The 25,646-nt window shown below is 42.2% G+C and overlaps 1 protein-coding gene across 1 annotated transcript in view; it reads right to left on the bottom strand.

Moving 5' to 3' along the window:
* The window catches only part of LOC126355419 (cytochrome P450 4C1-like), a 114,253-nt gene that overhangs the window by 48,078 nt on the left and 40,529 nt on the right, over window positions 1-25,646 (bottom strand). The window contains exon 3 of the mRNA XM_050005723.1: window positions 13,918-14,145. Within this exon, the coding sequence (XP_049861680.1) occupies window positions 13,918-14,145 (228 nt within the window). The remainder of the gene's footprint in view (window positions 1-13,917; window positions 14,146-25,646) is intronic.

Below are 25,646 nucleotides of genomic sequence, written 5' to 3'. Positions count from 1 at the left end.
CAAGTCGCTGAAATCGGGTTTTTTTGCGTTGTAAACACTCTCAGGCCAGGCTACATCGTTGAATTACGCCTTTCAGTTGTTTAATTGTCTGCACTATAAAACTAGTAGTAACTGTGTTGTGTATCCGTAGGTCTTTACTGCGGCGACATTCCTTGCATGCAGACATTCTCACCGATGATGAGAAGCTAGACATGCTAAATTTATACGTCGAATGTCAAACAAATACTGTGGAAATGGTAATGAAAACTCACTGACAAAATAATCTGGAAACGTACGCACATTTCAAATAGTTGCATGAGCCCCATCGGATGCGCCGGAAGACAGCATACGTCCCAGTTCCAAATACCAAAATAATAGTGACCCTTTATCCACGTTGTACAGAAAATGAAGTTTTGTCTTACGAAGGGAGAGAACGACGTTGGTATCTGGAATTTACCACAAATTTGGTACCCTTTTAGTAGGCCATTGAAATAACACTGAAGTGATATCAGGTGTTCCCCAGGGAAGCTTCCTGGGACTCTGCTGTTCCTGATCTACATAAATGACCTAGGTGACAATCTAAGCAGTTCTCTTACGTTGTTTGCAGATGACCCTGTAATTTACTGTCTACTAAGGTCATCACAAGAGGAGGAGGTATACTTGTAAAAGGCCGGGAGATACAGGAAGATTTCAATTAGATTACATCATGGTCAGACAGAGATTCCAAAATCAGATACTGGATTGTAAGGCGTACCCAGGAGCAGATATAGACTCAGATCACAATATAGTAGTGATGAAGAGTAGGCTGAAGTTCAAGACATTAGTCAGGAAGAATCAATACGCAAAGAAGTTGGATACGGAAGTTCTAAGGAATGACGAGATACGTTTGAAGTTCTCTAACTATATAGATACAGCAATAAGGAATAGCGCAGTAGGTAGCACAGTTAAAGAGGAATGGACATCTCTAAAAAGGGCCATCACAGAAGTTGGAACAGAAAACATAGGTACAAAGCAGGTAGCTGCGAAGAAACCATGGGTAACAGACGAGAAACTTCAGTTGATTGATGAAAGGAGGAAGTACAAACATGTTCGGGGAAAATCAGGAATACAGAAATACAAGTCGCTGAGGAATGAAATAAATAGGAAGTGCAGGGAAGATAAGACGAAATGCCTGCAGGAAAAATGTGAAGACATCGAAAAAGGTATGATTGTCGGAAGGACAGACTCAGCATACACGAAAGTCAAAACAACCTTTGGTGACATTAAAAGCAACGGTGGTAACATTAAGAGTGCAACGGGAATTCCACTGTTAAATGCAGAGGAGAGAGCAGATAGGTGGAAAGAATACATTGAAAGCCTCTATGAGGGTGAAGATTTGTCTGATGTGATAGAAGAAGAAACAGGAGTCGATTTAGAAGAGATAGCGGATCCAGTATTAGAATCGGAATTTAAAAGAGCTTTGGAGGACTTACGGTCAAATAAGGCAGAAGGGATAGATAACATTCCATCAGAATTTCTAAACTCATTAGGGGAAGAGGCAACAAAACGACTATTCACGTTGGTGTGTAGAATATATGAGTCTGGCGACATACCATCTGACTTTCGGAAAAGCATCATCCACACAATTCCGAAGACGGCAAGAGCTGACAACTGCGAGAATTATCACACAATCAGCTTAACAGCTCATGCATCGAAGCTGCTTACAAGAATAATATACAGAAGAATGAAAAAGAAAATTGATAATGGGCTAGGTGACGATCAGTTTGGTTTTAGGAAAAGTAAAGGCACGAGAGAGGCAATTCTGACGTTACGGCTAATAATGGAAGCAAGGCTAAAGAAAACTCAAGACACGTTCACAGGATTTGTCGACCTGGAAAAAGCGTTCGACAATATAAAATGGTGCAAGCTGTTCGAGATTCTGAAAAAAGTAGGCGTAAGCTATAGGGAGATACGGGTCATATACAATGTGTACAACAACCAAGAGGGAATAATAAGAGTGGACGATCAAGAACGAAGTGCTCGTATTAAGAAGGATGTAAGACAAGGCTGTAGCCTTTCGCCCCTACTCTTCAATCTGTGTATCGAGGAAGTGATGATGGAAATAAAAGAAAGGTTCAGGAGTGGAATTAAAATACAAGGTGAAAGGATATCAATGATACGATTCGCTGATGACATTGCTATCCTGAGTGAAAGTGAAGAAGATTTAAATGATCTGCTGAACCGAATGAACAGTCTAATGAGTACACAGTATGGTTTGAGAGTAAATCGGAGAAAGACGAAGGAAATGAGCGAGAAACTTAACATCAGGATTGATGGTCTTGAAGTCAATGAAGTTAAGGAATTCTGCTAGCTAGGCAGTAAAACAACCAATGACGGACGGAGCAAGGAGGACATCAAAAGCAGACTCGCTATGGCAAAAAAGGCATTTCTGGTCAAGAGAAGTCTACTAATATCAAATACCGGCCTTAATTTGAGGAAGAAATTTCTGAGGATGTACGTCTGGAGTACAGCATTGTATGGTAGTGAAACATGGACTGTGGGAAAACCGGAACAGAAGAGAATCGAAGCATTTGAGATGTGGTGCTATAGACGAATGTTGAAAATTAGGTGGACTGATAAGGTAAGGAATGAGGAGGTTCTACGCAGAATCGGAGAGAAAAGCAATATGTGGAAAACACTGATAAGGAGAAGGAACAGGATGATAGGACATCTGCTAAGTGGCAGTTGACGCTTAATAACGAAAAGTGTGAGGTGATCCACATGAGTTTCAAAAGAAATCCGTTGCAATTCGATTACTCGATAAATAGTATAATTTTTAAGGCTGTCGATTGAAATAAGTACCTGGGTGTTAAAATTACGAACAATTTCAGTTGGAAAGGCCACATAGATAATATTGTGGGGAAGGCGTGCCAAAGGTTGTGTTTCATTGGGAGGACACTTAGAAGATGCAACACGTCCATTAAAGAAACAGCTTACACTACACTGTTAGAATATTGCTGCGCGGGGTGGGATCCTTATCAGGTAGGATTGACGTAGGACATCGAAAGGATGCAAAAAAGGGCAGCACGTAGTAGTGGAGAGAGTGTGGCAGCTATGATACGCGAATTGGGATGGAAGTCATTAAAGCAAAGACGTTTTTCGTCGCGGCGAGATCTATTTACGAAATTTCAGTTACCAACTTTCTCTTCCGAATGCGAAAATATTTTGTTGAGCCCAACCTACATAGGTAGGAATGATCATCAAAATAAAATAAGAGAAATCAGAGCTCGAACAGAAAGGTATAGGTTTTCGTTTTTCCCGCGCGCTCCTCGGGCGTGGAATGGTAGAGAGATAGTATGATTGTGGTTCGATGAAACCTCTGCCAATCACTTAAATGTGAATTTCAGAGTAGTCATGTAGATGTAGATGTAACATAATTCCCAAGTAGTAAAGTGCGCTATCCTGGCTATTCCGAGAAAATTGCAAGAGAAGTTTCACTCGTTTATTATGTAACTAATGTACCGGCTGCGAGAAGTCGTTGTGGGCGAGTGGATATCGTTCCCGCTCTGCCAGAAGGTCATGGATGAGATGAGGGCTTCAGTACAGCTGGCATGGTATATCAGCGTGTTCGGTCCGAGGGCTGCGCGCTCTCTGTAATAAAAAAGGTAGAGTCAAAGGATCAACGATCAACTTGAACGGATGTCTTGTGACGTCCGCCCAGACCAAACGCAACGAACTATATCGATCAAAAAATAAAAAGAGGACTGATTGCTATCAGTAATAAAAAAAAAGCAAAAGAATCAACAATCAACTTGAATCGATGTCATGTGACGTCCGGCTCGACCGAACGCAACGAACAATAGCGAACAAAATGAAGGTAAAACAAATCCCGCTAAAAATTATTTTTTACTCTTAATTTTTTTTGATCACCGGTCACATTATTTAACTTTTATGTTCAAGAGATAATATAATGAAAAACCCCTTCGCGAATTTTCGTGAAGTTATGGTGAATTTCATGTGTTATTTACTATTATTAATTAAATTTTCAAGGACGACGGACAGGCTTGGAAAGCCCAAGTCAAACCTCGAAAAATAATGATGCGAATCACGTTATTCACAATCACTAATATAGCAAGTCACAATGTGCCAGACCACAAGATTAATGTACAACTACTCTCTGAATGTGCGCTCGACATCACACGTTGGGAGGTGGTATCTGTCATACACACATGGAAAATATAAATTGAATTGGCATCTACTTCATCGAATCAATGACATTTTCCATCATTTACAAGGAATAGTTATAGTTTCTGAGGGGAAATACATCTCATAGAGATTCTGAAAATTAAATTAATATGGCAAGTGATGAAAAAATAGAATAATAATTAAGTTTGAGCGAGAGTCGAACCGACACACGCGTTCTTATGACAATGCTCGACTGCTAATCACTTGACCACCATGAACTCTAATGCCCAGTATCTACGCAAAGATGCGTAAGCCCCATAATAAAGGCTTAAAACATGTGTTGCGATTTTCTTGGAATTGCCAGAGTAGTGCACCTAACCTCTTTCACATTATGTCGTTTTAGTGGCCTACTAAAAGAGTAAAAATTTTAAAGTAAATCTGTGATACCAATGTCATGGCCTTCCCTTGTTAGTAGCCAGACCTGCCTTGCTGCACATATCGAAGCAGTCTGCCACGTGAGTTCTGCGTGGCGGTATTTACACCGTAATAACCGACTCTGGCCACATGGTTTTCTAATTTTTGTGCGTTTCTCTGACTACTTTGCGAATGGTCTTCAACGTCAATACTAACAAGCGCTATATCACTTAATTGCCTTTACAAGAGCTACTGAATGCAGTTATGAAATGTGTACGGTTCCATTAAAAAATCATACTTGTTGAAGTATCTAGGTTGATACCAGAGTTCAGTGCATTATCCATACAAAACATTACGTGCTCCTGAAGTACTATCAAATGCAGTAAACCTCGTTTCGATATCTGGAATCGTTAAAGACTCACCTTATATACGATCCTTGTGTCTACAAATATCTATAAGCTTTCTACTTCCCATAGTTAATTTGTTGTTACATGATCATAGCGTCAAGAACACGGTGTGCAAACAATTTCCTACTACAAGAGCAATAATGAAAGGCTTTCTGAGCGTAGTGGATATGAGTAGTCACGAAAACACTTACTACAATAGGCAGTTAATAGCTAAATCTGTTACTTATGAAAATTTGTAATCATAACTTATTATTTATATTTAAGAGTCATGAATTTTACTCTAAAAAAGCTGAAAAAATTTTAGTCGGCTAAAATTTGGAACTGAAGGAACTTGTTTTGCATTACTGCAACAAAACTATTTTTCGGGTTTTTCAGTGTCGGTCGAAAGTTCATTACTTTCCGTAACCACTGATCAGCTCAGAGTTAAGGAAAGTTATGACAATATTATCGAATCGCGGTAAGAAATCCTAAAACTTTTCAGACAGAAAAAGCAAATTTGGAACTTCGGCAAGTGATTGCGTTTCCTCCGATTGCAGCAGTTATGATTTCATGCGTTGTGAAATTCACCTTGAAATTCATCTTTTAAAGCTTGCCTAGAACACTATTTACCATAAACAGTTCGGTTCCGCTATTTCCTAAAGAAAAGTTGGTAAAGTAAATCTCATACACCCTGCATTCGTTTGTGTCTTCCCTTTCGGATTTCTTCCGAGAACATCTTTACACTGTACAACGGTACTTCTACGGATCTCTCTCCGTCTGCCATCATGGCTGTGAAAAGCCTTAAGATGGACTGAGGAAAGGGTCCTAACAAAAAAAAAATTCTAAAAAAATCTGAAAACGAGAGAGATAATGTAATTTAAACCGATTACTGTGTTCCAGTCACAGAACGCTTTCTAAAATTTTAGTTTCCGTATTTAATGGATTGGGATAGGGACGTGGATAGAAAAGTACAAGAGAGAAAGGCATAATCCTGATTTTATTATTAGCAGCTGCTTGCACAATTTGTTGAATTTGAGCTCAGGAGACACCGACGAGAAACTGAGTCGTTAAAACGACGTGATCAGCATTTCCGGTGGCATCTGAGCAACGTGCTCCTGTATATGTGCCTTGCCTTGAGATCAGGTAAAGACCGAACGTGACCCTAGTAAAAGCGTTTCTATTTTTTTGTTCTTTTTTTTTAGACGTCAAAGAGCGACCAAACGTCGGGGCAGGTGACCAGGTGACGTTACATTAAGCATACACCATCATCCCTTCAAAGAGGAACGCGTCGAAAATGAAAATAAATCTAATTGTGAATCCTTACCACAGACGCATTTTTTTTTTTTTTGGGTCATCAGTCTACTGACTGGTTTGATGCGGCGATGCGGCCCGCCACGAATTCCTTTCCTGTGCTAACCTCTTCATCTCAGAGTAGCACTTGCAACCTACCTCCTCAATTATTTGCTTGACGTATTCCAATCTCTGTCTTCCTCTACAGTTTTTGCCCTCTACAGCTCCATCTAGTACCATGGAAGTCATTCGCTCATGTCTTAGCAGAGGTCCTATCATCCTGTCCCTTCTCCTTATCAGTGTTATCCACATATTGCTTTCCTCTCCGATTCTGCGTAGAACCTCCTCATTCCTTACCTTATCAGTCCACCTAATTTTCAACATTCGTCTATAGCACCACATCTCAAATGCTTCGATTCTCTTCTGTTCCGGTTTTCCCACTGTCCATGTTTCACTACCATACAATGCTGTACTCCAGACGTACATCCTCAGAAATTTCTTCCTCAAATTAAGGCCGGTATTTGATATTAGTAGACTTCTCTTGGCCAGAAATGCCTTTTTTGCCATAGCGAGTCTGCTTTTGATGACCTCCTTGCCCCGTCCGTCATTGGTTATTTTACTTCCTAGGTAGCAGAATTCCTTAACTTCATTGACTTCGAGACCATCAATCCTAATGTTAAGTTTCTCACTTTTCTCATTTCTACTACTTCTCATTTCCTTCGTCTTTCTCCGATTTACTCTCAAACCATACTGTGTACTCATTAGACTGTTCATTCCATTCAGCAGATCATTTAATTCTTCTCCACTTTCACTCAGGATAGCAATGTCATCAGTGAATCGTATCATTGATATCCTTCCACCTTGTATTTTAATTTCACTCCTGAACCTTTCTTTTATTTCCATCATTGCTTCCTCGATGTACAGATTGAAGAGTAGGAGAGAAGGGCTACAGCCTTGTCTTACACCCGTCTTAATACGAGAACTTCGTTCTTGATCGTCCACTCTTATTATTCCCTCTTGGTTGTTGTACACATTGTATATGACCCGTATCTCCCTATAGCTTACCCCTACTTTTTTTCAGAATCTCGAACAGCTTGCACCATTTTATATTGTCGAATGCTTTTTCCAGGTCGACAAATCTTATGAACGTGTCTTGAGTTTTCTTTAGCCTTGCTTCCATTATTAGCCGTAACGTCAGAATTGCCTCTCTCGTGCCTTTACTTTCCCTAAAGCCAAACTGATCGTCACCTAGCGCATTATCAATTTTCTTTTTCATTCTTCTGTATATTATTCTTGTAAGCAGCTTCGATGCATGAGCTGTTAAGCTGATAGTGCGACAATTCTCGCTCTTGTCAGCTCTTGCCGTCTTCGGAATTGTGTGGATGATGCTTTTCCGAAAGTCAGATGGTATGTCGCGAGACTCATATATTCTACACACCAACGTGAATAGTCGTTTTGTTGCCACTTCCCCTGATGATCTTAGAAATTCTGATGGAATGTTATCTATCCCTTCTGCCTTATTTGACCGTAAGTCCTCCAAAGCTCTTTTAAATTCCGATTCTAATACTGGATCCCCAATCTCTTCTAAATCGACTCCTGTTTCTTCTTCTATCACATCAGACAAATCTTCACCCTCATAGAGGCTTTCAATGTATTCTTTCCACCTATCTGCTCTCTCCTCTGCATTTAACAGTGGAATTCCCGTTGCACTCTTAATGTTACCACCGTTGCTTTTAATGTCACCAAAGGTTGTTTTGACTTTCCTGTATGCTGAGTCTGTTCTTCCGACAATCATATCTTTTTCGATGTCTTCACGTTTTTCCTGCAGCCATTTCGTCTTAGCTTCCCTGCACTTCCTATTTATTTCATTCCTCAGCGACTTGTATTTCTGTATTCCTGATTTTCCCGGAACATGTTTGTACTTCCTCCTTTCATCAATCAACTGAAGTATCTCGTCTGTTACCCATGGTTTCTTCGCAGCTACCTTCTTTGTACCTATGTATTCCTTCCTAACTTCTGTAATGGCCCTTTTTTGAGATGTTCATTCCTCTTCAACTGTGCTGGCTACTGCGCTATTCCTTATTGCTGTATCTATAGCTTTAGAGAACTTCAGACATATCTCGTCATTCCTTAGAACTTCCGTATCCCACTTCTTTGGTATCCCACTTCTTTGCGTATTGATTCTTCCTGACTAATGTCTTGAACTTCAGCCTACTCTTCATCACTACCATATTGCGATCTGAGTCTATATCTGCTCCTGGGTACGCCTTACAATCCAGTATCTGATTTCGGAATCTCTGTCTGACCATGATGTAATCTAAATGAAATCTTCCCGTATCTCCCGGCCTTTTCCAGGTGTACCTCCTCCTCTTGTGATTCTTGAACAGGGTATTCGCTATTACTAGCTGAAACTTGTTACAGAACTCAATTAATCTTTCTCCTCTTTCATTTCTTGTCCCAAGCCCATATTCTCCTGTAACGTTATCTTCTACTCCTACCCCTACAACTGCATTCCAGTCGCCCATGACTATTAGATTTTCGTCCCCATTTACATACTGCATTACCCTTACAGTATCCTCATACACTTTCTCTATCTGTTCATCTTTAGCTTTCGACGTTGGCATGTATACCTGAACTATCGTTGTCGGTGCTAGTCTGCTGTCGATTCTGATTAGAACAACCCGGTCACTGAACTGTTCACAGTAACACACCCTCTGCCCTACCTTCCTATTCATAACGAATCCTACACCTGTTATACCATTTTCTGCTGCTGTTGATATTATCCGATACTCATCTGACCAGAAATCCTTGTCTACCTTCCACTTCACTTCACTGACCCCTACTATATCTAGATTGAGCCTTTGCATTTCCCTTTTCAGATTTTCTAGTTTCCCTACTACGTTCAAGCTTTTGACATTCCACGCCCCGACTCGTAGAACATTATCCTTTCGTTGATTATTCAATCTTTTTCTCATGGTAACCTCCCCCTTGGCCGACCCCTCCCAGAGATCCGAATGGGGGACTATTCCGGAATCTTTTGCCAATGGAGAGATCATCATGACACTTCTTCAACTACAGGCCACATGTCCTGTGGATGCACGTTACGTGTCTTTAATGCAGTGGTTTCCATTGCCTTCTGCATCCTCATGTCGTTGATCATTGCTGATTCTTCCGCGTTTAAGGGGCAATTTCCCACCCCTAGGACAAGACAGTGCACTGAACCTCTATCCGCTCCTCCGCCCTCTTTGATAAGGCCGTTGGCAGAATTCGCTGACTTCTTATGCCGGAAGTCTTCGGCCGCCAATGTTGATTATTTATCAAAATTTAAGCAGTGGCGGGGATCGAACACGGAACCGAAGACGTTTTGACTATGAATCAAAGATGCTACCTTTTTCTTTAAAAAAAAAATCTAATTTTGATCGTTTACGTTCGTTGTATTTGCTCCGTGCGGACGTCGCGAGACATCCATTTATGTTCGTTGTTGCTCGATTAACTCAGTTTTTTATTACAGAGGGCAGCTAACCCTCTGACCGAACACGCTGAGCTACTGTGCCAGCTGCCCTTAGACCACGGGTGGACGCTTATAAAGAGATAAATGGTTCTTCTTGCACAACACACAGTTTAACAGTGCGCCAAATTTGGAAGATTTGTATATTCACTGCATTCTGTGGAGTAAAATGTGTCTCGTACCTCCATATAACTGCTTGGCCATGTCTCATCACTGTCGATCCGATCCAGAAACCGAAGAGCTAATTCAGGACCTTGCTGCAGAACATGAGGTTTCAGTTGCTGTGTCGTCTTGATCTTGTACGGGTACCAGTGTAAAATAGACGGCAAAACTTTCTGTACTATTGACCACGGGGTGGACAATTCTCGTGACACTGCACCCGAGTGCTAGCACTACCCAGAGCACGAGCTGCCTGGTCAGCTCTAGCAACAGCAACCCCGTCAATAAGGACTCCTGCCTTTTACGGATGTCACACTAAAATCACCTATGTTTTCGACTGTCATTATGATCATTAAACCATTTAATGACATCGCAAGCCTTTCAGTCTGAGATACTCTCTCAATGCAGCACTGTAATTGCTGCCGCTCACATAAAACCGTTTCACTAACAGTAGTCGGTCTACTTTCTCGGTAGACATATAGTTCACTCACAAATTGCTCGTCAAATGGCATAGTGAATCTCATATCGTCATGTAAACAGTGTACAGCGCCAGATTTGCATCTGGTAGCCACAAGTTGAACTAATTTTTTTCCAGAGTAAATGGGTTCCTCATTAACGGATTAAGATATTTAACAAGTTTCGGTGCTACACGATAATTACAGCCCACGCTGTACCTCTATGAGTAATTGCACTTTACTGATAATCACCCGTTACATTGCAGAACAAGTTACCGAATCTCAGGAGAACTCAGTATCTTAGCTGTGAACTAGATACATAATGAAAATAAGATTAAATACTCAGACTTACTTCAATAATGTCTTGAAGGATAAACTGATGATAGCCACTCACATCTGGAACTGTCATCCAGCGACGCCACGGGGAATTCGAGTTACAAGGGTGAATTGTAAAGCTAACGTCTCTGCTCTCACTTCGCTTATGATCTCTGTAGTACTGCTGTGGCAGCGGTGGACGCCACAGACACCACCAGACGGCCTGAATACTGTCCGGTCCATTGTAACGTGTTGGGAATGCGGTCTGTCAGTTTGCTGCCCAAGAGCTGGCCTAGCGGCTGGCGTTTTCCCCATAACTTAGACGCTCTGTAGTGTCGATGGATGACGTTTACAGATATAAACTAAAACGCCAAAGAAACTGGTATAGGCGCGCGTATTCAAATACAGAGGTATATAAATAGGCAGAATACGGCGCTGCGGTCAGTAACGCCTATATAAGACGACAAGTGGCTGGTTCAGTCGTTAGATCGGTTACTGCTGCTACAATGGCAAGTTATCAAGATTAAAGGGAGTTTGAACGTGGTTTTATAGTCGGCGCACGAGCGATGGAACACACCATCTCCAAGGTAGCGATGAAGTGGGGATTTTCCCGTATGACCATTTCAAGAGGGTGCCGTGAATATCAGGAATCCGGTAACACAACGATTCTCCCGCATCGCTGTGGCCGGAAAAAGATCCTTCAAGAACGGGACCAACGACGATTGAAGGAAATCGTGCAACGTGATGGAACAGCAAACCTTCCAAAAATTGCTGCAGATTTCAATGCTGGGCCGTCAACAAATGTCAGCGAGTGAACCACTCAGCGAAACATCATCTATGTGGCCTTTCGGAGCCGAAGGCCCACTCGTGTAACCTTGATGACTGCATGGCACAAAGTTTTACACCTCGCTTGAGCCCGTCAAAACCGACACTGGACTGTTGATGAGCGGTCGGCCAATGACATGTTGCCTGGTCGGACGAGTCTCATTTCAAATTGTATCGAGCAGATGGACGTGTTCCGGTATGAAGAAAACCTCATGAATCCATGGAGCCTGCATGTCAGCAGGGGACTGTTCAAGCTGGTGGGGGCTCTGTAATGGTGTACGGCGTGTGCAGTTGGAGTGATATTGGATCCCTGGTATGTCTACATGCGACTCTGACAAGCGACACGTACGTAAGCACCCAGTCTGATCACCTGCATCCATTGTACATTCCGATGGACTTACAGCAGGACAAAGTGATTCCCCATACGCTCAGAACCGCTACATAGTGGCTCCAGGAACACTTTTCTGAGTTTAAACACTTCCGCTAGCCACCAACTTCCCAGACATGGATATTATTGAGCGTAACTGTGATGACTTGCAACGTGCTGTTCAGACAAGATCTCCACCCCCTGGTACTCTTACGGATTTATGGACAGCCCTGCAGGATTCATGGTGTCAGTTCCCTCCAGCAATACTTCAGACATTGGTCGAGTCCGTGCCAAGTCGTGTTGCGCCACTTCAGGGAGCTCGCGGGTGCCCTATACGATATTAGGCAGGTGTACAAGTTTCTTTGGCTCTTCGATGTATGTTCCTATCCTTAGTTTTTTTCTCATGACGCCCTCAGCAACCTCTCGTAGTCTGTCGATATGTTTTTTTTTTTTTTTTTTTTTTTTGCTGTTCCCTATACACCATTCTCATTAGGAGTACTACGATTCCTTTATAGAAAGATATAATCAAACTACAAATGGAACATTTGTTTTCAGACAGGGATATATTGCAATGATAATAAAAATAATGCAGTAACGTATTACCTCCCATTCTTTGCTACCAAAGTGTATCAAAATACTCTCTGCACAATATAATACACTATCTGATAAAAAAGTCCCCTGATACCCTAACGTAACGCGGAATTAACTACTACATGTCACGAGAGGCATACAAGCCTGTATGAAAGGTGACGTGGAATAGTCATGGGATGCCGCCTGAGCAACAAATCCGTCAGTAGTATTTCAACCCTTCTAATGCAGCCCTAATTGACCGCTGCTCATGTGAGTGTGAAACGTATATCGAAGGAACAGTCACAACTAAACCAGGATCAGGCAGAATCATGTACTCACGGACAGAAATTGTCGAGCATTCTGGAGGGTGGTTGTAACTAAAAGCATGAAATCATGGGAAGGAACCACTCGTTATTTCCTAAGTGCTATCAGCAGTCCACCGTTTGGAATGACTGTGCATATGGACTTAAAGAGAAAGGGGTACAGCGGTCGAGGCGCTCTTCATATATTGCACTAAGTGACCGTTGAGTTTGTGTAAAGGGCGACACCAGTGGACAAAGGATGACTGAAAACGAATGATTTATAGTGATGAATTACTTTATATCCGTCCGGGACTTTTCAGCCCATCTATAGATGCCCATGTCGGCTGTTGGTGATGTGACTGTGAAGTGGATAAGCTGAGGAAGAACCACCGCTAAACCGAGCGCAGGCTGACGATGGAAGCGTTTTGGTTTAGCGAATGGCTAGAGAACGTTACGTGCCATCCTCTGTACTGCCGACAGTGAACTATGGAGGAGGTGATGTTACAGTATGGGGTTGTTTTTTGTGGTAAGGATGTGGTCCTCTGTGCTCAAGAAAACAATAAATGTGTAAGGCTGTGAACACATTTTATCACACAGTGTACTGCGTAGTACTAGAGGAACAGTTCGGAGACGATGATTGTTTGTACCTGTATATCAGTCCACCCTGATAAAGAGCGGCATCTGCGAGATAATGGTAGGTGCAGAGTGACATTCCTGAAATGGGCAGGCTTTTGCAGAGTCCTGACCTGGACCCAACACTGTGGATGAACTGGAACATCGACTCTGCTCCAGTATCCAGTATCCAGTACCTCCAGTATCACTACGTTCTCGGCTTTCAGCCCTTGAGGAACAATATGCTGCCATTCCTCCGCTGACATCTAGATACCTCACTGAAAATGTCCCCACCAACCTTAAAGCCGTTATAACAGCGAAGAGTGGAAATATCCCATATTAATGTTCATTAACGAGGTGTCTGGCTGCATTTGATCGGATAATATACGAATACGTTATGTAAGACATCATAATACTGTAGACGAAACAAGTGTTTACAAATAGAAATACATTTAAGAACAATATAAGTAATGCAGTTCTGTAAACAGTACCAAGGTCATATACCTCTTTTCGTTGTATCAGGGTATCAATGGAATAACGTTATAAGCATAGGAATATTTTACACTCTTACCTGCATTAGCTTTAAGGCTTCGATAAAGACATCAGCAACCTCAGCTTGCTTGTTCACATCAGGCTCGATTTCATCCATCTTTTTGCCGAAAATGGAAGCGGTAACTACAGCCAGTGTAGCATGGATGAGCATTCTGGTGATATCGTATTCAGTGCCTGCCGCTGCCGCCAGATTTTTGCACACGAACTCTGCACCCTCGTTGAATTGTTGCATGAAGTCTTTCATCAACTGGAAAACCGAAAAACTACTGACATCATGGGCAGAAAGCGCTGTTTTTCATTGTCTTTGAACTACTGATCCTATTTAAAGTTAGCATCACTCCTTGCTCATATAGCTACTAAAACTGAATCGGTAAGTTGGAGAAGAGGTCATGTCCCAGAAAGTAAAATTCTTCATTAGATACAAAAAACAGTGTTAATACACAACGGTCTTAAACGTGGTATCGCGGATTTACCAGTAGCAACTGGATCCACAGTGAAACAATACCCACGATTACAACATACTTTAGCCATCGATGTGGTCACTAATATAGTTTCAGTGTACTGAAGATAACACCTTTTTGAAACTGACGATGTTAATGAGGCAATTAGCATTCTACCTGTAGAGGAATGATTGTGTTATGCAGATTTATAGGAACAAAGGACTTTGTTAGGAGCACTCGGGTTTAGTCATAATGTACCGAAAATACAACCACAAGCAAAATACAGCAATATAGACAATGTTAATTATTCTTCATCTTTATCTTGTTAATGTTTCGTGGGCAACTGGTAGATACTGTTATAAACTGGTTTTGGCTCTTTACATATGTATTTTAGAATTTTCTGTAAATCGTCTAGTTTGTTCTTTTTTTATTGGAACAGGTCCGCTATAGGCTTTTTTATATGGTCATAGCCCGCTCTTTAACTCAATACCTTTTTAACGATCACTTCTGTTGGTGGGACATGCCCCCAGTTATCTCAAACGGAGCATATAGATACAAAGATCAGTCATCTTCGCTAAATCGTAATTTGAAAGAAAAATGTGGACACGACCCCCTTCTCCAACTGAGCGCTTCCATTACGCTGATGGAGATATCTTCAGTGTCACTTAACAGCGGTTGCTTAGTTTTTTGATCAACTTTCCTCTTCCTCGATTAAACTTATTGGCACTAATACAGTATTGACACTTCGCAATAAGTCGCTATTAACGTCGTGATTGTCCAGAGGCATATTTCATAAAGTTACCACATGAACATTGGAGGAAACAGGGCAAATACTATGTTTCGTCCATAAGGAGGGTTGTGGGGCTGAAGAAATTTCTCTACAAGGGAAGGAGCTTACGAGACGTTCACGCAGCCTATTCTAGATTGCTGATCATGTGTGCAAAATTAATATCAGTTCGCACTGCCGAAAGACACTGAGAAACATATAAGTACAAGATTGAGAAGCACATTTTATTTGTATTCCTTATGCACATAGGTTCTCTAAATTTAAGAGGAGTCTTTGACCTATTGCTTGGTGCTCTTCTTGTAAACCCATCAGAGCTTTCTAGAGTACACATACCTAAATAAATGACTCAGTGACCGCGAGATACGAAATCAACTAAAATCGCTCAACAGAGGAGAGACGACAGAAATAGTACCAATACGGTTCTCCAAAGCTAAAGAGAAATAGCTTCATTCTCTCCTAGTGCCAGCCTACGTAGGTCGCTGCCGGAGTAAAGCATTTCTAGCGATTTAAAAAAAATGCACAGTTCATTCTCGTTTTAAAGAATAGTAGTCGAACAGACGCTAACAACTTACGTCTGTCTGCCGAAGAATTTTAGAACACGTTTTATCCTTTGCTGAGTATGAACTTTCTGGAGACCGGAAAACGCCTCTGAAGGAATCAAGATGGATTCCAGAAACAACGATCGTGTGAAACTCACCTCTCTCTGTCGTCCACGAGCCCAGACGGATGTAGCTATCGGTAGCATGGCCGTTCTCTGGAAGGGTTTCGAGGTAGATTGGCAGTGTCATTTAATGATGTACATGCGAATGTAAGGAATAATAGACTATCTTCGTCACTGATTTGAAGAGTTTCTAGCACATAATGCAACACAGCATGTCGTTTCCAAATGATAGTAATCCTTAGTCGGAAAGGTTAATCCTGCCTACCCATAGACCTGTAGTAGGGCAAAAGCTGTTCAAAATTTCAGCAAATGGTCTAGTAGATAACGTCGGGAAATCTGTGAAGTTCGTGGGTGACAAGAGTTGTTTCAGCGCTAGAAAACTGTAAGGAATTGGAGGAAGACCTACAACTGAATAGCACTTGATGTCGGAATTAGCATTTGAGCCGCAACAGAAAGTAGTGTAATGTATTGTCCGTAAAAAAGCGAGAAAACACGTTATTGTACGAATACACGATCGCTGAACAGTCGCGAAAAGCAGCCACATCTATCGAATGTGTGGCATTTCTCGTATGGAGCGATTTAAAATTGAACGACTACATAAAACGTGGCAGACTGTGATTCATTTGCAGAGTCCTAATGAAACATTGTTCCCCTACGAAAGAGACAGCTTACAATGCCCTCGTTTGACCAATATTTGAGTATTGCTCATCAGTCTGGGACCCTTACCAGATAAGATTGACAGAGGAAATAAATCAAATGGCTCTGAGCACTATGCGACTTAACTTCTGAAATCATCAGTCGCCTAGAACTTAGAACTAATTAAACCTAACTAAGGACATCGCACACATTCATGCCCGAGGCAGGATTCGAACCTGCGACCGTAGCGGTCGCTCGGTTCCAGACTGTAGTGCCTAGAACCGCACGGCCAGGTAATAAATCACATCCAAACAAGAGAAGTCTCTTTCACTACATTGATGTGTAGTAAGAGACAATGGCAATAAGTTGCTCATGCAACTCCAGTAGCAGACGCTAGGACAGATGCGTTCTGCAACACAATGTTGTCTGCTGTTAAAAATCTGATGGGTTATGCTGGTAGAAGAATGTTTTCTACGTCGTCAAGAGACTGTCATGGAAAAATTAAGGAGTTTCGAGCTGCTACAGACACTCACCAAAAATTGTTTACCTTGCGCACTACTAACTACTGGAACAGAAAATGGGAACACACGTTCTATAATGAAAATTGTGGTGTTTCGAAAAAGATGTAGATGTACACTGCGGAACACATTTAACGGATCACATTTTAGAAATCCCATGATTGTATCCACTGCAACAAAGAAGAGTGGAATTAGGCTCAAATGTGCCTGCAACAGTCTTCTGCAAAAGTGCTAAAGCGTGGCGTCCTGCGACGTCACACTTGGATTCGGCGACGCTTCAAACAGCAAGGTGCCGGCACATTCAAAAACATCCCCTCTTACCCAAATTTCCTCCCTTCTTTAGATGCCTCTCTGTTGGAGGTCAGAACCACGACGCTCGTAAGTCAAATCATGGCGTTTTCTTACGTGTGGCGGAGGGAAACACTATAGACAAACCGCTGCTCAGAATCGTCAAAGGCGTGGCACGGAAGGCACGGAAGGATGTCATTAACACCACCCGGTCTTTTGGGGCGTTGATTCTCACACATTTTGAGACCGAAAACGGCATTATGACGAGCAACACGACGACATTCTTGAAGACATTTGACACTGCTGACACTTCCCGGATGATTCAACCGTACTCTAAGGACATCGTGGGCCTGCAACCCCGTTGAGTGTGATCGCATTCCTTTGGGGTGTAGTGCCACAGCAACCTCTGTACCGATGTACAGGGTAGAACCCCAACGGAACGTTCAAAAACATTCGATAATATTTGAACGTGATCCGAAACAACAAAGGGTATTTATGCTTTTTCAGCCTTCCTGTTTCACACCCTTCTGCTGCGTGATGATGCGGGGGGGGAGCGGTGGCCATACTACATGGTCACATACGTGAAAAAAACGGCAAAGCTCCTTCTAAGAGCCGCTAGTTCGGCAGTACCCTTGGTGCTTCCCACATACATTTGTTACTCACTTCATAAATGTCCGCACAGATACCTGGGTGGTCAGCGCGACAGACTGTCAATCCTAAGGGCCCAGGTTCGATTTCCTAATCATCATAATGTCAGCCCCATCGACGCGCAAGTCGCAGATGTGCCATCAAATCGAAAGACTTGCACCCAGCGAACGGTCTACCCGACGGGAAGCGCTAGTCACACAACACACCTACACACTTTAAAAAATGGCCCTGTTTAGAAACAGTCATTCATTGATTCCTAGGCGCCGGTGTGACAAGCACCCCTTTCGAAACCCCTTAAATTTCACATGCGGCAAGGGCTAACTCAAAGACGTAGTGCCACTCACGTGAGGTGTGTCGAAATGGTTGCCTATCGCGCTGGCGCCAGTAATCAGTGAATAGCTGTCGCTGTATAGGGACATCATTCAAGTGAACAACAAAGCTGCGCAGGTGGCAACGGGGGTGTTGCCGAACTGGTAGCCCTTAGAGGGAGTCTTTGCCGTTTCATTTTCGCAAATATATGTAGCAATCCAACACCCCTCCCGCCCCCCATGACCACTCCACAGGAGGGCGCGAAGCGTGTGGGGAGGAAAAGCATCTAACTCAGATAACGTTCAAATTTTGTCGAATATTTCTGAAGCTCTCTTGTTTTCCCACCCTCTACATGAGGGTAAAGGCCAAATCCTCTAGCCTTTTCGTATCATTTCTGAGCAGTGGTTTACCTGAAGTGTTTTCCTCGGTAAACCACAAGAAAGCGACGCTAGACGCCGTGGTTCTGAACTACACAGAGGGGTCAAAAGGAGCGGAGAAATGTGAATAAGAGGGGTCCTGTCGTGTGACACGTCCATCCTGGCGCTGGGCAGAACTGTGGTGAATTTGGTCTCAGTGTGACATAATTAATCAAATTTACATTTCTCATGCACTTCTGAGCTCTGGTCTTTTCTCGCTTGTGTCGACACCCCGCTGTCTGAAGCATCTCTAAGACCGAGAGTAAAGTCTGAGGGTGCCACGCTTTCGCATCGTTGCAGAGGAAGATCGTAGACATGTTTGTGCCAAATTTCAGACTTCTATATCGAAGTGAGCAACACATACGGGGTTACGAAAAGTGCCCCTTCAATTGTGTTACGAGTGTAGTTTGTGTCATGTGCTACTTCGTGCTAAAATGTGTTGTACAAAGAATTATTCCGATGGCATGTAATATCAGGAAGCGCTGGGAGAAATATAGCACACGTCCAGTATCGTGTGTCTGGTGGCAGCCGGGGAACAATACTCCAGCTCCTATGGATTGTCCAACGTCAATGTTGCTATGAAGTCCTGATAATAATGAAAAACTTCGTCAGTCTTTGTTCTGCGTAACTGAATAGCAGTCGTTATGCTATATGTTGGGACAGGTCAAGCGTCTTATTGAATTGAATCTTGAAGAAAAATGAATCATTTAAAAAAAATGTCTCTGAGCACTATGGGACTTAACTGCTGAGGTCATCAGTCCCCCAGAACTTAGAACTACTTAAACCTATCTAACGTAAGGGCATCACACACATCCATGACCGAGGCAGGATTCGAACCTGCGACCGTAGCGGTCACGCGGTTTCAGACTGTAGCGCCTAGAATCGCTCGGCCACTCCGGCCGGCGAATCATTTAAAAAATTGGTACGGATATACGAGGGGCAGTAATATATTTGAAATAAAATTTTACGTAAGTAACATTGTAGACTTGAACTGTCACGAATCAGTTAACTGGTGGAAATGTAAGAAACAACCCATGCATAGTGACAGCATCATGTTAGGCAAAATATAGAACCGCTATCGTCTGGTAATAAAACCATGAATAATACACTGAAAATACTGAATTAACCAGCGGCTCAAGGTGGCAATATGACACTTTTCAAGCATATAAGAGCTGTGTGGCATCACCTCTAGAAAATGTATCACGTAACTTTTGTCTGAAAATGTGTTTAAAATCTGATACAGCAGTTTAGCTTCGTTTCTGCTAGTAACTTCAAGACATCTGGATGATGGTGTTGCATTGAGATTACTGAACTGAAGTTTAATATGCCCAACTGTTTTCCTTTAACGTGGAAAATAATTAGGAGAAGCGCCAAAATAATTATTCTTAGAAAGAGGCTTCATCTCCGAGAGAAAGCTGATCTTTACGTTAGCATAATCAAGAAGTGCTTTTGGAACTAAAACAGAGACAGAGCATATCAATGAATATTTCGGCTTAACAATCTATTGTGCAAATTCCATGTACTTAAATATTAGGCCCCTGATGCGGATAGTTTCACCTGAGTTGAAGAAATGAATATTTTTACAGCCAATCAGGATTGATGGTGTGTGAGCAGATGTTGTTGTTCTTGTGGTCTTCAGTCCTGAGACTGGTTTGATGGAGTTGTCCATGCTACTCTGTCCTGTGCAAGCTTCTTCTTTTCCCAGTACTTACTGCAACCTACATCCTTCTGAATCTGCTTAGTGTATTCATCTCTTGGCAGCCCCTCTACTATTTTTACCCTCCACACTGCCCTTCAAAGCTACATTTGTGATTCCTTGATGCCTCAAAACATGTCCTACCAACCGGTCCCTTCATTTTGTCACGTTGTGCCACAAACTCCTCTTCTCCCCAATTCTATTCAATACCTCCTCATTAGTTATGTGATCTACCCATCTAATCTTCAGCATTCTTCTGTAGCACCACATTTCGAAAGCTTCTATTCTCTTCTTGTCCAAACTATTTATCGTCCACGTTTCACTTCCATACATGGCTACACTCCATACAAATACTTTCAGAAACGATTTCCTGACACTTAAATCTATACTCGATGTTAACAAATTTCTCTTCTTAAGAAACGATTTCCTTTCCAATGCCAGTCTACATTTTATATCCTCAATACTTCGACCATCATCAGTTATTTTACTCCCTAAATAGCAAAACTCCTTTACTACTTTAAGTGTCTCATTTCCTAATCTAATTCCCTCAGCATCACCCGATTTAATTCGACTACATTCCATTATCCTCGTTTTGCTTTTGTTGATGTTCGTCTTATGTCCTCCTCCTTTCAAAACACTGTCCATTCCGTTCAACTGCTCTTCCAAGTCGTTTGCTGTCTCTGACAGAATTACAAGGTCATTGGCGAACCTCAAAGTTTTTATTTCTTCTCCATGAATTTTAGTACCTACTCCGAATTTTTCTTTTGTTTCCTTTACTGCTTGCTCAATATACAGATTGAATAACAGAGCAGATAGGTTTTTTGATATTCCTGCACACCTCCCGATATGAAAAAGGCCATATTGGTGATCTTCCTGTCACGATTATACTGGCAGTCGACAGATTTTTTTGAGAAACTCGAGTCGCAGTAGGGAAGCTAGGACGAAATGGCTGCATGAAAAATGTGAAGAAATCGAAAAAGAAGTGATTGTCGGAAAGTCTGATGCAGTGTATAGAAAAGTAAAAACAACCTTGTATGAAATTAGAAGCAAGGGAGGTAACATTAAGAGCGCAATGCGAATTCCACTGTTAAATGCACAAGAGTGAGCTGACAGGTGAGAGGAATACATCGAAAGTCTCTGTAAGAGACAGGACTTGTCTGATGGCATGACAGAAGAAGAAACAGGCGTCACTACAGTACAAATGGGGGTCCAGTGTTAGAATCAGAATTTTAATGAGCTTTGGAAGACTTAAGACCAAATAAGTCAGAAGGGATAGTAACATTCCATCAGAATTTCCAAACCCTTGGGGGAAGTAACAGCAAAATGGCTATTAGCGTTGGTGTGTAGAACATATGATTCTGGCGATATACCAGCATCTGACTTTCGGAAAAACATAATCGACGCAATTCTGAAGATTGCAAGAGCTGACAAGTGCGGGAATTAATCACACATGCAACTTAACAGCTCCTGCAACCAAGTCACGGACAAAAATAATATATAGAACAATGGAAAAGGAAACTGATGACTACGTAGATGACGATCAGTTTGGCTTTAGGAAAGGTAAATGCAGCAGCAGAGACGCAGTTTTGTCGTTACGGTAGATAATAGAAACAACATTGAAAAAAATCAGTAGACGCTCATTGGATTTGAAGAGCTGGAAAAGGTGTTGGACATAGGTACATGGAGCCAGGTGTTCGAAATTCTGTGAAAAATGTAGATAAGCTATAGATAAAGACGGTAATACACAACCTGTAAAATAGCAAAAAGGGAATAGCAATAGTGAAAGGCAAAAACGATGTGCTCCGACTAAAAAGGGTGTAAGACAGGAATATAGTCTTTCGCCTCTACTCTTCAGACGATGAAGCAATGACGGAAATAAACGAAAGATTCAAGAGGTGGATTAAAATTCAAGATTAAAGCACATCAACGACAAGATTCGCTGATTATATTCTTATCATCCGTAAAAGTGAAGAAGAGTTACATCTGTTGAAATGAATGAACAATCTAATGGATACAGAATATGGATTGACAGTAAACCGAATGAGAGACGAAAGTAATGAAAAGTAGCAGCAATGAATACAGAGAGAAGCTTAACATCAGAACTAGTAATCAAGAAGCTGACAAAGTTACGGAATTCTGATATCTAGGCACAAAAATAACCCAGGCTGAAATGAACAAAGGGGATATAAAAAGCTGAACACCAGTAGCAAAAATGGCATTTGTGGTCGGGACTAGTCTTCTAGTATGAAACGTAGGTCTCAATTTGAGGGGAAAGTCTGAGAATGTTGTTTAGAGTACAGTACTATATAGTACTGAAACATGGACAGTGTGGAAACCGGAAAAGAAGAGATTGGTTCAGATGGCTCTGAGCACTATGGGACTTAACTTCTAAGGTCATCAGTCCCCTAAAACTTGGAACTACTTAAACCTAACTAACCTATGGACATCACACACATCTATGCCCGAGGCAGGTTTCTAACCTGCGACCGTAGCGATCGCGCGGTTCCAGACTGTAGCGCCTAGAACCGCTAGGCCACCCCGGCTGGAAAAAGAAGAGAATCGAAGCATTTCAGACGTGGTGCTGCAGAAGAATGATGAAAATCATTTGGTCTCATAAGATACGGAATGAGGAGGTTGACCGCAGAATCGGCGAGGAAAGCAGTACATGGAAAATACTGACAAGCAAAAGGGTGAGGATGGCAGGACATTTTTAAGACATCAGGGAGTAACTTCTAATGTACTACAGGGAGCAGTAGGGGTTGAACACTGTAGAGGAAGATAGAGATTGGAACACATCCAGCAAATAATTAAGGACATAGGTTGCAAGTTCTACCCTGAGATTTAGAGGGCGGCGCAGGAGAGGAATTCGTGGAGGGCTGCATCAAACCAGTCAGAAGACTGATGACTGAGCCAAGTCTTTGTTGTGTTCTAAACCTCGTTCCCACCACCCTCCTTGGTAAGCACTTCTATGTGTGATAAATCTTTCTGTGATTTCTATTTGTGGTAATGAAAAGAAAATGGAGGCGAGTATATGATCGGCGGCACAACGTTTCAGATTCTACGTGCTTCTTAACTCATCTCTGCGCGACTAATGCTGTCGCACTTGGCGATTTTGGGATGGGCGCCTCAATGCTGGGTGTTTCGACTGAGGTCTAAGGTTCGACAGCGCAGTCTTTATGGCCATTCAACTGCTATACTCGTAAGGCGGGTGATGAGCAGATTAGCTCCCTAGCTCACTGTGGCAGTATGAGCGAGTTCGTGCTATATCCAGAACTTATCAAGAGTGAGAGGGTCGCCGACACGCTTCACTCGCGGCGGCAGCGAGCAGCGTATCCCTCTTAACAAAGTGCTTTATGGTGGCCGCTGAAGCAGCCTGCACATAGCGGGTGTTTAGCGGCAGCGGACAAGAGCGTTAGTAGCTCATGGGCACAGCAGCTTCTCTACAACGTAAACGTTTGCAGCCTACATCCTTACTATTTTCACTGTCTTCCAAAAATGGTTCAAATGGCTGTGAGCACTATGGGACTCAACTTCTGTGGTCATCAGTCCCCTAGAACTTAGAACTACTTAAACCTAACTAACCTAAGGACATCACAAACATCCATGCCCGAGGCAGGATTCGAATCTGCGACCGTAGCAGTCGCACGGTTCCGGACTGCGCGCCTACTACAACCGCGAGACCACCGCGGCCGGCGCTGTCTTCCTCTACAGTTTTTACCCTCTACAGCTCCCTCTAGTACCACAGAAATTAATCCCTGATGTCTTAACAGACGTTATACAATCGGTGTCCCTTCTTCTTGTCACCGTTTTCTATATATTCCTTTCCTCACCGTTTCTCCGCACAACTTCCCCAATCCTTATCAGGCCGCCGGATTTTCAATATTCTTCTGTAGCACCACGTCTAAAATGCTTCGATTCTCTTCTTTTCCGGTATTCTCACTGTCCATGTTTCAGTGCTCCAAACGTACATTCTCAGATTTTTTATCCTCAGATTGGGACCTATGTTTGATACTAGTAGACTACTCTCGACCACAAATGCCATTTTTGCTACTGGTATTCAGCTTTTTATATACTTTTTGCTCAGTTCATTCTGGCTTATTTTGTCTCCTAGATAGCATAATTCCTTAACTTTGGCAGCTTCTTGATTTCCATTTCTGATGTTAAGCTTCTCGTTGCTGTCATCGCTGTTACTTCTCATTACTTTCGTCTTCCTTCGGTTTACTCACAATCCATATTCTGTATCCATTAGACTGTTCATTCCATTCAACAGATGTAATTCTTCTTTACCTTCACTGAGTATAACAATATCGTCAACGAATCTTCTCATTGATACACTTTCACCTTGAATTTTAATCCCAATCTTGAAACTTTCGTTTATTTCCATCATTGCTTCTTCGACTGAACAGAAGGGGTGAAAGACCGTATCCCTTCCTTCACCCTTTTTAATCCGAGCACATCGTTCTTGCTCTTCCACCCTTATTGTACATATTGTACATTTCCTGTCTTTCTCTATATCTTATCCCCCTTTTTCCTCTCTGTTGCCTTTATCTATCCTAAAGCCAAACCGATTGTCATCTAATATATCCTCAATGTTTATTCGGTTGTTCTGTATATTATTCTTGTCAACTGTTAAGATAATAGTGTATTAATTCACACACTTCTTGGCTCTTGCAGCCTTTAGAATTGTGTGGATGATGTTTTTTCCGGAAGTTTGATGGTATAGTTCTAGTCACAGCGACTTGAATAGTCGTTCTGTTGCTATTTCCCAAAATGATTATAGAACTTATGATGGAATGTTAACTACTCCTTCCACCGTATTTGATTATTCGATCCCCTGTCGTTTCCCGCCGGCCGGAGTGGCCGAGCGGTTGTAGGCCCTTCAGTCTGGAACCGAGCGACCGCTACGGTCGCAGGGTCGAATAGTGCCTCGGGCATGGATGTGTGTGATGTCCTTAGGTTAGTTAGGTTTAAGTAGTTCTGAGTTATAGGGGAGTGGTGACCTCAGATGTTAAGTCCCATAGTGCTGAGAGCCATTTGTCTTTTCCTTATCGCCTCCTTTTTTTTCTTCTATCGCGTCATCAGACAAGTCATTCAATGCACTCTTTGCACCTACCTGCTCTCCCCTCTGCATTTAACAGTGAAATTCCCATTGCGTACTTAAAGTTACTGTCCTTGCTTTTAATTTCACCGAAGATTTTGACTTTTGTATGTGCTGATTCACTCCTGACAATCATTTCTTTTTCTATTTCTTCACACTTTCATGCAACCATTTAGCTTTAGCTTCCCAGCACTTCTTATTTACACTACTGGCCATTAAAATTGCTACACCACGAAGATGATGTGCTACAG

This window comes from Schistocerca gregaria, chromosome 3, assembly GCF_023897955.1.
Source record: "Schistocerca gregaria isolate iqSchGreg1 chromosome 3, iqSchGreg1.2, whole genome shotgun sequence".
Classification (NCBI taxonomy): domain Eukaryota; kingdom Metazoa; phylum Arthropoda; class Insecta; order Orthoptera; family Acrididae; genus Schistocerca; species Schistocerca gregaria.
This window is presented reverse-complemented; position numbering and strand designations above follow the sequence as displayed.